Source organism: Lineus longissimus, chromosome 1 (assembly GCF_910592395.1).
Source record: "Lineus longissimus chromosome 1, tnLinLong1.2, whole genome shotgun sequence".
Taxonomy (NCBI): Eukaryota; Metazoa; Nemertea; class Pilidiophora; order Heteronemertea; family Lineidae; genus Lineus; species Lineus longissimus.
In genome coordinates, this window is record NC_088308.1 from 15,802,476 (window position 1) to 15,816,607 (window position 14,132).

Genomic DNA, 14,132 nt, shown 5'->3' on the forward strand with positions numbered 1-14,132 from the left:
CACGGGCGCTGGCAGTGGCTCTAGGTGTTATATGGTTAAAAACAAAAGCGAGAGGCATTATCAAGGTAGAAAACATTCTTGAGTCATCTTGTAGGGTTGACTTACGCAATTCTTCAAAATGTCTCAAGCAGAATTTACCATACAACATATCATGATCTGGAGAAAACAACCAGAAATCAACCTAAACAAGTATGAAGAGGTAGCTACCTGTTTTGGCAGGTTTTTGGCCGACTCTGGATTGACTATAGCACCTTGGTCTGCCATCAAGTAGGCTAAATGCTTGCGCCGGTGCGACTCCACCATCATGTCTGTCAAGGAAGAAGCAACTTTGAACGCCACCTGTAACAATACAAAAGAAAGACTCTGAATGAATTTTAATTTCCAAAATGCACTTGAATCAATCCCAACCTCCCCTTATGATATACAAGGCTCTGAGATGGCTGCCACAAAGATGGGATTCAGTGAAGTGTTCTCCACACTGTTGACTTCTTCGCATTTTTGTACCATGACTTGACATGTACAGGTCACAAACAGTGCACCACCCATACTTGATAATAAAGAAACAGGGGTCCCAGTACAAGTAACTGTCTATCAAAAATATACAATAGAGCCTACCTTAGCGGACACCTCTCTATTAAGGACAACCTCTCTGTTCAGAACACTAGTTCTGGTCCCAAATTTGCTGTTTCCATTCAATTTGACCTCTCAAATCAGGACACCTCTCTATTAAGGACAGCATTTTTCAGTCCTGAGGGTTCGCTTAATAGAGAGGTTCTACTGTAGTTTCATTTTAGTTTGTAGTTCTACTGATGTACATATGTTACTACCACACAAGGGTAAAGCAGATCAAACTTCAGGCCTAACAGATGAAATCATTAGTACTCCCCAGCAATGACATTATCCATGAATCATCTTCATATCTCACCTTCACCATGTTTAATCTCTTTTTAGTTTTTAGCTCTATCAAACTTTGTTCGCCAACATACTGTGTGAACTAGGACAGCCTTGTCATCAAGTTCTGTTGGTGAACTTATGGAACCTTCAGTCATGGACATACAAACCAACCAAGTCAGGTTTGTCATATAAATAACAATCTTTTTGGTTTATTGAATTGGTATGGTCTTTGAAACAGCTGGTCTAACAATTATACATGTGCGTATCGTTTTGTTCGACCTGCATGTCAATGTACATTTGTATCTCTGTCACTCCATTAGTCAGGCTTTTTAAAGGGGTATGCGCTACGCTCTTAATCTCTTGCAGTTCAATCAAGCATTTTCTGGAAATCATAATCTGCTGGATCAGTCATACATCTAGGCTTGTTGGTGCAGGGTCTTATCAGAGACCTCCACTGTCTTGTTTACATCGCTGGATAGCCAATCAGTTGTTTCCGACCAAAAGTTTGATCTGCTTCTGCAGCCAATGAATCTTGTATGCGGCTGTATTTGCAGTATTTATGAAACAACACTCAAGAAAACTGGATCTAGATCTGCCCTTGCTCTTCACTGAGCAGACACATGCCTGTGCTAGCAGAGGATCTAGATCTGCCCTCGCTCTACACTGGGCAGACACGTGCCTGGGCTAGCAGAGGATCTAGATCTGCCCTTGCTCTACACTGGGCAGACACGTGCCTGGGCTAGCAGAGGATCTAGATCTGCCCTTGCTCTTCACTTGGCAGACACATGCCTGGGCTAGCAGAGGATCTAGATCTGCCCTTGCTCTACACTGGGCAGACACGTGCCTGGGCTAGCAGAGGATCTAGATCTGCCCTTGCTCTACACTGGGCAGACACCTGCCTGGGCTAGCAGAGGATCTAGATCTGCCCTTGCTCTACACTGGGCAGACACATGCCTGGGCTAGCAGAGGATCTAGATCTGCCCTTGCTCTACACTGGGCAGACACGTGCCTGGGCTAGCAGAGGATCTAGATCTGCCCTTGCTCTACACTGGGTAGACACGTGCCTGGGCTAGCAGAGGATCTAGATCTGCCCTTGCTCTACACTGGGCAGACACATGCCTGGGCTAGCAGAGGATCTAGATCTGCCCTTTGCACTTCACTTGGCAGACACATGCCTGGGCTAGCAGAGGATCTAGATCTGCCCTTGCTCTACACTGGGCAGACACATGCCTGGGCTAGCAGAGGACTGAATATTACATATTATATTTCTCACCTCAATCAACTCATCCACATCCTGTACATCACCAGGTACATCAGATAATGCATTGAAGATCTGGGCTGAATTATCAAGGCTCAGGATTTCTGGTTCCTGCAAGAATAAAATATTTGCATGTTTAGGGAAATATTTAGATGGAGGTCGAATAATGGAATTATTTTTTGCCCTCAATCAAATCTTATGAGTCAATGTGCTCATCTTGAGACTTAGATGTGGCATATCATACATTTTGTATCCAGATTAGAAGGTTTATGACCTTTATGACTCCAAACTATGACATTGTGATTGTATGCCAGGTTGCATTGCCCCCCCCCTCCCTCCCCACCGACATTTAGGAGACTAATTTCAAAACACCTTTGGTTGCATGAGGCATTGTTTCAAAGTGAAATGCAGGTACATGTAGGCCTCACTTTGGCTGCAGAGATTTGGTGTCACAACAGTAATTTCTTGGCTTGGTATGAAATGCTTATCTTCATTAGAGTAGCAATCGAATACATTAAATTTCAATGAAGATAACCACTTCACTACTGTAGCCGGAAATTTCAGTCCGATGTGCGATGATGCATGCTCCTGTATACAGGTTTTTCGGTCTGATGACGTCATGACGCAACGTACTCTGATGCATGATGCATTGCACGTTATTACGTCATTTTTGGGAATGACGCTTTAATGTCTATAATGTCTAGAACTCAACCGAAAGGCGTCAAAAATGTCAAGTAGTGAAGTGGTTTTAAAATAGAAATTGATACCTAACAGTGCTTGGTAAGAGGTGTCTTTCTGCCCACACTGTCCTCAAAGCACCTCTGATTCGGCCTACAATTAAGCTTCCCCATTGCAGTGTTTAGTGAGACAACCAAAACTGACACAGGGTGAGGTATCTTTAAATCTGATACCCCCATCCAAAGACAATGAGGTGGGCGGAAAGTTGAGGAGTGGGTTATGTTGATATAGAATCTGCTAAAGTTGTATCCATGGAGTGGGAATTTTTTAGGGATGACATACCAGTCCACAGGATTGCAATTTAAAATCAAAATCCGTGTTTTCAGCTAACACTACTAACACCCCTAGTGGTGAGCTTTGGCGTTTCGGCATTCCAAATACCAAATGCCGGTTTCGAAGCAGTTATAGTATACTAGAGTTCCTAATTCTAAACTTTACCTTCATCTTCAACATCCCCAAGGTGACCTGGAAGAGCACAGCAGATCCTTCATAGAAGAAAAGGTCCCATAATCTCAACAGCACTTTCATGTGCACAACAGATGCAAATGCTGTCAGGAACCAGTGAAGACTGATGAGGGAAAGCTCTGCAAATACAAAGAAAAGACAAGGTTGATGGATGCTAGAAAGTATTAAAGATGATTCAATTCAAGATGATGGCAGAGCAACGAAATGTTTGCCAATGCCATTGTTGCTGAAAAACGTTACACACAAAATGTTAGTGCGTTTTATTTTGGCGTTCTGCAAATATTTTTGAAAACAACAAAATTGCCATGATTTTTATCTCTTATCTGATTTGGATTTTGGAATTTATTTAGTCAACATGGTCAATCAATAAAAAATTTTTAGTGATTTTTTCAGTTTTGAAAAACTAGGTTATTTGTGAAATCCATGAAAAGAAGACATGTGCGGAAGCTTGGCAGTTTACAGTAGCTGCAGGCTGTAAATAGAGAAGCAATTATAACCACTTTCCATCAAAGAAATGTATTTCCAAACTCACAAGAGACTTTCACCAATGAAATGGCCAGGGCCATTGTGCTCACCTCATGTGGAGGAAAGATGGATAAAGAGCATGGTCTTGTGTCATGTAGTGTTAGGTTTGATGTAGGTCCAAGCAATTACAATTTCCCCAAAATGGCCAATTTACAGTACATTCGACCTCTGTGACCTTGAAAAGTAGGTCAAATCAAAGAAGACCCGGGTGACACATTGAATGGATGTTAGAATTAGATGTACCTATGATATAAAATTGGTGCCAATCGGGCAAGTCATTACTAGGAATAATGGCATTTTGAAGAATTTAGGATTTGGCCCCCTCCCTGGAGGCCAAACGGCAAATCAGATCGCACCAAACTTCGGTACCTGAGATCACCTGACCAAGGGGTACATGTGTACTTAATTTGTGATCAATAGTCATTGCAGTTAAGAAACATGCCATAGTTACGGCCTGACGGCAAATTTACGCCATTTGACCTCTGTGACCTTGACAAGAAGGTCAAATTAAAAACCTGTGTGACATATACTGTATAGTGGTTAGATGTACCCATGATATCAAATTGGTGGCAATCGGGCAAGAAGTTAAGGAATAATCACATTTTTAAGGTTTTTGGATTTTGCCCCCTGGTGGTCAAGTGGTGAATCATATTGGACCAAACTTTGGTCCCTGAGATCACCTGACTAAGGGGTAAATGTGTACCAAATTTGGTATCAATAGTCATTGCAGTTTAGAAACGTGCCATCGTTACATCCTAACGGCTAATTTACACCATTTGACCTCTGTGACCTTGAAAAGGAGGTCAAATCAAAAACCCGGAGGATATATGATGCACCTTTGCTAGAAGTACCTACCATATTTTTTTCAAAATTTCCCGACTACTATTAAGGGAGATATTGCATATTTTCACTTTTAACGTTTGGCCCCCTGGTGGCCAAACCATGAAACGAATCGGACCGAAACTTGGTCTCCCAGGTGTCATTACATAAGGGTACATGTGTACCAAGTTTCAACTCAATAGCTCTAACAGTTACGAAACGTGCCCTGCTAACGGACGACAGACGACGACGACGACGACGACGACGACGACGACGACGACGGACGACGGACGCCACGGTATGGGATAAGCTCACCTCTGCTAAGAGGTGAGCTAAAAACGTTTGACTTGTGAGAAAATATATACATGTACTGGTGTATTTGCTTCATACAGCATATACGCTGAGTACCCAATATCAGCCTGTATACTGTGGTCATCTTTTCTAGACTGACACAAGAGCAGAGCCAGGTTGGTCTGTAAACTGCTGCCATCTATCTGTAAATGTAACATCACAACATGTCGATGACAATCATGCATTTCCAATTAACCCTTGAAGTCTTTTAGATGAGATAATACATTTACGTCAACTCTAGTCCAACTACTGTACCACTGGTAAAGATGTGTTAACACTCAACCCAAGATTTACCTAGACATGGTCCTTCACCCAGTGTTGCTGAAGCCGTTCCGATTTGTTGGATAGGGTACGGGTTCAGGTTACGGTTTTGTTATGGGTGAGGGTTACTGCTAGGTTTAGGATTAAAGTCTTAGGGCAATTTTGAACAGAGGATGACCCGTAAACTGTAAACACCACTAAAAATTACAAAATTCACATAACAATTCAATAAAATAATAATGTCTGCAGCTTTGATTTCTCAAAACCACAAAATATAAATAGAGTGCAAAACTAATATTCGCCTATTACAAAATTATTACATCCAGAGAGTTCCGCAGCTACCGTGGAATTATTTTTGAAGTTTACAAAAAAGTTGAGAACTTCTCTAACTACATAACGAGATCGAATTGCAATGTATGGCCCCCGCTCCGTGGGCACCAGAGATGTTTCTTGCTGTCAGCAAACTTGTTCTGAAGTTGTAGGGTGGAGAAGAAAGATGGCAGCCTGGCAGCCTGGCAGCCAAACTGGATTATGTGTCAGGTCGTGAATCGATAGGGAAGCTCCCCCACACTAGGCCATGACATCATAGAAGCTTTAGGGCTGTCACTCACTCAGTTCTCGAGGTTATGGCGTGGAATGCGGAAAAGAATGTGGTGGCCTTGTTTGATTTTGGGTCGGGTTCAAAATCAATAGGGAACTTCCCCAACCCCTGGACATCACACCACATTAGTTTCAGGCCTGCCACTCACTTGGTTTTGGAGTTATGGGGCAGAATGCGAAAAACAAAGATGGTGGCCTGGCAGCCATCTCAGATATTGGGTCAGGCCCAAAATCGATAGGGAACTTTCCCTACACTAGGTCATTACACCACAGAAATTCCAGGTCTGTCACTCAATCGGTTCTTGAGTTATGGGGCAGAATGCGAAAGTACAAACATGGTGGCCTGGCAGCCAAGTTGGATTTTGAGTTGGGCCATAATCGATAGGGAACCTCCCCTACACCACAGAAGTTGCAGGTCTGTCACTCAAGCAGTTCTTGAGTTTTTGTAATTTGGCTTGTTGTGTTGGCACAACACAAAACATGGCTCATCACGCGTATCAAAGAATTATTATACAATTGTTTGTGACAGACCTGGAATTTCTGTGGTGTAATGACCTAGTGTAGGGAAAGTTCCCTATCGATTTTGGGCCTGACCCAATATCTGAGATGGCTGCCAGGCCGCCATCTTTGTTTTTCGCATTCTGCCCCATAACTCCAAACACAAACAATTGTGGGTGACTCTGAAAAAATCTGAAAGCAATCTGACAACAGTGTCTTCAATTTCATCATAATTTTACACGTCGTGTGTTCTTAGCTAAACACATTGCTAAGTCCGAGGAGGCACAGTGTTTCCTTTTGTGTCAAGAACTTGATTTCCTGCCTATTGGCATCCTATTATGAATCTAACAGTATACCCTGGACCCACATACACAAACCAGGTTCTATCAAACATAAGCAACATACACCCTTTCACCATTGTTACACTCCCTACGGTGAGCCAAAAATATGAAATGTGATGTGAAAACCTTCACAGCAGGAATATACATTCAAAATACATGTATATTTTTACAAATGACAAGAAACAGACTTCAACGGACACCACAGTAATTGTATTCAATACAAGTCCCACTCCATAAATCTAACCAAGAGTGCTATGCCATTTGTGACTCGCTCTACCAAAACTAGGCACTTGTCGCATCTGAACTTGACAGGTTGATACGGACTTGTTGTTCATTTCCCTATTGTAGACCTTTTGTGAAATCTATTACAAACTGATTTGGTCACATTTCACAAAAGGTCTACAATAGGGAAATGAACAAAAAGTGCGTATCAACCTGTCAAGTTCAGATGCGACAAGCGCCTAGTTTTGGTAGAGCGAGTCACATTTGTATGCATGCAGACCCCTAGCTTTAACTGATCGTTGTAGCATCCTGAGCTGTCCAGACTAAAATCTTCAGATCTGAACCGGTCTCAATGTTTTGTGTCCGAATCCTGACTGAACAGAAGCACAAACACAAGTGAAATGTGCACATTGTAATATGTACTGATGAAAGTATATTGCTCCAGAATAAAACAGATGAAGATTTCTCATAGCAGACACAGGAATTGCAGACATTGTAACTTCAACAGCATAGCACAGATGGCAGCACTGGGGCTCGAGCTAGTTCATGATTTGTTTCTTTTTGGGCAGGTTGGTTGAAAAGGAGGGCAGGGCATGCCAAGGAGCATATTTTAGTGGCAGGATACAATTCAAAATTAATTTTTATGGCAGGGCGCTGAGCCCCTCTGGAAATGCCTAGCTAGGGGTCTGGCATGTGTATGCCCAGTGATGGTGCAAACCTAAATCTATACACATGCCAAGACATCAAAATTGTATACATTACAGACGCCATATCAGCATATCAGTATGAGCAAAACGATTAATCATATCACATGTATAACAAAAACTTATTGCTTCAATATTTTTGCACAAATTATGATATCAATCATAAATAAGTCATTTTAAAAATGACTCAACAAGCAACACACACTGTCTTTTTTTTAAACACTCTCCAAAGCTCACTTGATCAAGATTTTCAAAACTCATGAATTTTTTATCAAAAACTTTTCCGAAACTTAATTTTCTGAGAATTTTTGTGATTCCTTTCACTTCGTAAGTGATTTTCTTTCAAGCTATATATTTGCTGCTGGACTGTTATTTTCATTAACCCTTTCGGCGCTGAATTTTTTTTTCAAAATCAAAATGTTATACCCACACTTCACAGGGCTATACCATAATAAATATTGGTGCTATGTCAATAGTCCTAGAGTTTTATATGTTCAGTATTACCCCCAGACCATGATAAAAATAGAAAAAAGAAATTCTGATAAGATCCTGACCCTCCATGCCCCTTTCTGTGACCCCCCCCCCCACCATGGCCTGAGGGGGTATGAAAATGAAAGTAAGCCACTTGCCAAAATGGGTCCATACCTATGTGTCCCGGTACCTATGTGTCCCAGTACCTATGTTTCCCGGAACCTATGTGTCCCGGAACCTATGTGTCCCCATATTAAAGGGGTACCTATGTGTCCCGGTACCCATGTTTCCCGGTACCTATGTGTCCCGGTACCTATGTTGCCCAGTACCTATGTGTCCCGCGCAGTAGAAATGCGATTTTAGGATTAGGCCGATAGTCATGATAAAGTCATGATAGTCGGCTTCATAAGTAAATGCCACTGGCGTTTTTGGTTACTTGAATAAAAACGATGGTTTTTCCTCAATCTAATTTTGGACCCAACACAATTTTAAGGTAGGTCTAAGAGATTTGGAAGACAAGTGAATTTGGTTTTGTTCCTTGAGCACTTTGATTTTTTGGGGTCAGGGCTGGGGCCGTTTTTTTTCTTCTTATGGACACTTAACTTATGACGGCGACTATCACGACTATATCCTTTTGATACCCCTTCGTCCTTACAAATAGCAAAGAGCCGGAGCATATCGAAAACCACTGGTGCCGAGGATGTCATGACAATAGGCCTAATCCTAGCTAAAATCACGTTTCTTGTACTGACCGGGACACATAGGTACCGGGACACATAGGTACTGGGACATATAGGTACCGGGACACATAGGTACCGGGACATATAGGTACCGGGACACATAGGTATGACCCCGCCAAAATACACTAGCTTTTACATGTGTTTGCCTAATGTATAATGTACAGGAAGTACTTATCCTGCTTTTCACCGGTTTTTAGCAGCAAATTACGATCCAATCAGCACTAATTAGAGGCTAATTAGTAGGCCCAAATTGGGGTAAAAGATTTGGCATGTTTATCTCCCTAAAAACTCCGACTTTGGCAAAAAAAAGACGTGTAACCAGTTGAGATACATGAGCGACGTCTATTAATATCAATTGGAACTAAAATTAACGATGTCTGAGAGGTGCTTGGGCAGTTTAAATTTCAAGCGACATTGGTCTCTCGGCACCAGCCGGTGGTAGTATGCTGTTTTCATGAACTACTATGTTGATTGAGATTCTATAATTGCCGAAATAGATATTGCGCTATATGAGGGACCTATTTGATATATTGTTATGCCACAGCGATCAGGTTCAACAGTACATGCAGATGTCCAAAAGTTGTCCGGACAAAATATCACATTCACAGTCCTGTCAACCGTAGAATCAACCTCAACAGTAACCACATCTGCCTATTGCAATGCGGCAACCATAACACATAATAGGGCCGTTTAGACGACAGAAAAAAGGCCCGATGAGATCCGATCGAATCCGAATGCGGTCTAAATTTCCCTGGTGTAAACGCAAACCGATCGGGTCTCATGTGGTCCCATCGGGTCTTCAAGTGGTCCACCTCTTTTGCTGGTTCCATCGGGGCTAATCCGGATGCATCAAATTTGGTCATCTAAATTATAAACACGTGTATTTTCGCGGGAATTAATGTCGTTTTGATTGTCAGTTTTATAGTATTTTCTCTTGGCTTATTTTCATTATTCCAATATGGTGAAGGATAAGTTCACGGACACGTTTGTTTTCGATCTCATACATATTTGGAGTGATCAATCCATTCAGTGGAAGCTAGACAGCAGCTACCATAAGAACGAGCTTGCCTAGTACCATTATAACCCGCATTGTGGCGCTAAATCGGTGACGCCACCGCGACATCCTGCAGATTATTGGTGGAACCAAAAGAAATTAGTCCACATCAGTCCTCATTGCTGTTAGCATCTAAACGGGTACATTAAAATGAGACCACATCCGATCTGGAATGGGGTTCGATCGGATCGGATCGGAATGCGGTCTTATGCGGTCTTTTTGGAAAGCGTCTAAACGGCCCTATTGTGTGGATGAAGTGCAATAAGGCACCATCAAATAATCCCCATGAAGAAACAATATTGAAGTGGAAATGTCTTTTGACTTCCTACATTTATGTAGGTGATCTGAATATGCACACATTTTCCAAACTGCTTGAGAGTAAATACTTTAACAAACCACTCAACTCAGCCAAATGATGATTAGATAAACATAGCAATTAACCTTGACACTTTTTATGCTGACTTTAATTTGAAAATATCCAGTTTAATATTTCATAAACAACATACATCATAGCAATTAAAATTGCTTTGCCATTGAATCAGAAATCAGAATTTGGACACATGCACAAATCAGAAGCAGTCGCAGACAATGCAGTACAGCTCACACCTGGATACACCCAGCCCAAATCAAAGTCACAGGTAAACACTGGTGGAAATAAGCTGTTGAAAGGAGAACACTTAGCTTTCTCTAAAGAGTGTTTGAATAGGTTAATGTGACTATAAAGTGTGCTCTGAATGTCACCAAAAATTGGATACAGGATCTATCCCACTGGTGAATTTACTTTCGTTTCGAAGCAACTTCCTTCTCTCGACTTAAAATTGCTGTACACAACACTGAATTGATTAATGACTGCACTTGGCTTCATCCTAGATTTGCCAACAATGCTAGCTCATTTGGCTCGCAAATTGTAAGGTGGTTCAGGTTAAGTAAAGCTGATATCAGAACCACCAAGATGATTAAATAATGCTCACGCTGATACGATGTCGATACTTAACGTAATGAAATTTGGGAAAAGTAGCTCTTGCGCTTGTTCACTCGACATGCGGCAATTAGCTGAAGAGGTCCTTCACTATAAAGGAGTACGAAAACTGTGAGTAGCAAAACTTTTCAGAGCGGTTGTTTCTTTCACTTCCACATTAACTTGTCTCATGTGTTATTTGATGTGTTCAACTGGGGCCCCTAGTACCCAGAAAACAAATAAACTCAAGGACCAAGTGAAGTTGAGGTACTCTGCCCACATTCACATTCTGCACGTCAACTTGGCAGTTTCACTTAGCTCTATATACTACTGTATCAGGGCTGCTGTAAGAAGTTGTGTTTTACATCTACAAGAAATTGGGCCATTCCCATATATTTGAGACAAAAATGCCAAACAGAAGCATTCCAAATTATTGTGCTAGCTTTTTGCAAGGTGGTAACACCACAAATAGAATTTTGTAAACACATGATTCGAATTCGGATCAAATTATGTCAATCAAATATTCCTATCCCAAGGCCGAGGACTATTTAACTGGTGCCAAGAGGATCAATTAGACAGGAAACAAAGTCCAAGGACACCTTCAGGGAACATTTAAAAACCTGGCTTTTTAAGAAAAGGTTTAAACAGTAATTCTGGGGCGCACTTAAGATTACATTTGACATCATGGACATTTATCAACATTATTGTAACTTGTTTTCTTCATGTATTTATTCCGGAATCAGACAAAGATACAGAGGAAACGCTCAGACAGATGCAATTAGGGATGAGGCAAAGCGAATAAACGTACATCCTGCCCATCTCTGTTCAAGTGGCACCACATTAAACAGAGGGAAAGTATTCACAGGAAATCCCTGACTTGGTGAGCTGATCCATGGGGGTACTCAAGACATGAGATGTCCAGGTACAGACAGAACATTGTCACCACTTCAATTACTCAGTAAGTATTTAGGATACATGATGATGTGCAAATCAAGGAGCAGGTTTCATTTGGATTACATCAACAAAAAAATTTAAAAATTCATTATTAAAATCAGTTGCACTGTGATGTAAGAGGGTGGTTTTAAGCATAAGGTAAATTGTTTCTTGTCATCAGTTATGATAAGACCCAACATCAGTAAAAATATAACAAGAAGGCAAATTACCAGTACTTCATCACCATCAGATCTCTATTACATACATGACATGCAGGTCTCCTACACTGCAACGTATTTCAGAATTGAGTGCCAAAAGGCCAGGTATTCCTTTGTTTTCAAACTCAGGGCAAAGTGTTGAGGACACAGTTAGATGGATTTTAGTTAGTGCATTTCAGCCCGTACAAAGTACCGTGAGTAATGCTGCAGAAATAGTATTTCGACCCAAAAATAGGACTTACAATGCTTTAAAAATGCACTTTGAGAGTTATGACATGATGATTTCTTTTAGAGTGTTTTGAACCTTGAACATGAAGGGTTTTTTATATTTTGCAGCAATTTCAGATAGAAATACACAAATCACAAGTACGTCCGGCTTCAAAGATGTGCAACAAATCAAGTCATCCACATGCAGTAACTCTTGTTTTATGCAATCTGTTTGAAAGCAAAGAAATACAGGCCTTTTTGTAATAACCACTTCTCAAATGAGATATGAGAGATGAGCAGCAGTCATGATTGTCAAACCTTTCAATTCGATTGCACAATCATACAGTCATTCAGTCAAGACTATTACAACAATGTACTATCACAGTCACACTGGATAGTATTTGATTTGTTAAAATGAAACAAAAAGCACTAAATCAAATATTTCTGCTGCATTACCACAAGCATTGTCACTTTACCAATGGTAGTGTGATGTCAAGATTTAATGCTACCAAGAAGTGCTCTAAATATGCAGAAACCTGAATCTTATGTCACTTCATCACAACAAATGTGAAAACACAGGAAATGTTCACAAATTCTGTTCAACATGTATAAGATCCATCTTGATTTCTTAAAACTTTATTTGAAGTTGATTTGCAATAAATAGCTTATTCGTAATTGTGAAATTTGTCGCTATTCAATAGACGTGTCATCAGGAACAATATCAGTAAAAACTTATTTGTACAGAAGCCAAGTTATCGTTAGGTGCTAATGGGGTTTATTTGAATTACTCCCTACTTAATGTCTTAGCAATAGTTTTACATTTCGCGTTAAATACTTCAAGTCTCATGCAATGTCATGATTTAAATCGTTTGGCCATTAGCTAAAAACTTTATTGGTTTTCTGAATATCTTATAAGTTATAGAAATTCATGAGAGTGCTCATAACTCATAAGTGTTGGCTTCTGCAAAAACTTTTCAATGGGTTATTACAAGAATACAATTTGTGAAAGCTTGCTTTTCCAATTGCAGTTGTCCCCATTCATGACTACATGTACTTCAGCAAAATGTTTAAAATCGAGAAAGCCACCTCATACAAAGTGTTATGTTTCTTCAAATAAAATTTCTATTTCAATGAGTCAATTTTTCAAATGGAACGACAATTGGCAATCACACCGTAAACAGCAAATTTTTTGCAGAGGTTTTGAGATTTTGAGAATAATTTCACCCCGTCAATAATACATGTAATATTTTGGATGGGAAAAACCAAAAGAAAGTTTTTTATTCACAGAAAGAAATCATGACAATTTTATTTTTCAAAAGAAATTTAGCAAATCAGAAAAATAGAAAGGTGCAGAAAATGTGTGAATCACAAAATTTCATTGGTTCTTCGTAATGAATGAATTTGAAAACCTTTTTTTTTAGTTAACTTTTCTACATATAGTAACACACAACACGATACAGTTAAACAAAATCAAATCAAATCAAAGCACCAAAAATTCATTGACCATTGTTGATACCAAGTCAAAGCCTATCAGAAGATTTGACTGCTTACACACTAATTGCACAGGTCAGTCAAATTTGATAGAATCGTTTTAATAGTTTGCAGTCAAAATCACCACCCATACCAATGTATTTAAACATGAACAGAGAGGGGGTCCTGAAAAGACTAAGAGTGGTTTCAGCTGAGGAAAGTTCCACTTTATCTCAAGTGTGATTCTCATCATCATCATCATCATCACATAGACTTCATGGTCCAGATTTTCACCTTTGCCACTATAAATTTACTTACTTTGAACTGAAGTATTTTTCATTTGATCAAACATGGGTAAACTTATAGAGTGAGCATTATTGATGTAATGACTAATGATGTTAAAGG

The 14,132-nt window shown here is 40.2% G+C and overlaps 1 protein-coding gene across 3 annotated transcripts in view; it reads right to left on the minus strand.

Moving 5' to 3' along the window:
- Positions 1 to 14,132, minus strand: part of LOC135488751 (small G protein signaling modulator 3-like) — a 108,996-nt gene that overhangs the window by 73,062 nt on the left and 21,802 nt on the right. For all 3 annotated transcript variants that reach the window (XM_064773531.1, XM_064773543.1, XM_064773521.1), the window contains exons 9-11: positions 3,329 to 3,474; positions 2,168 to 2,263; positions 208 to 339 (exon numbers count right to left, since the gene is read on the minus strand). In XM_064773531.1, the coding sequence (XP_064629601.1) occupies positions 208 to 339; positions 2,168 to 2,263; positions 3,329 to 3,474 (374 nt within the window). The remainder of the gene's footprint in view (positions 1 to 207; positions 340 to 2,167; positions 2,264 to 3,328; positions 3,475 to 14,132) is intronic.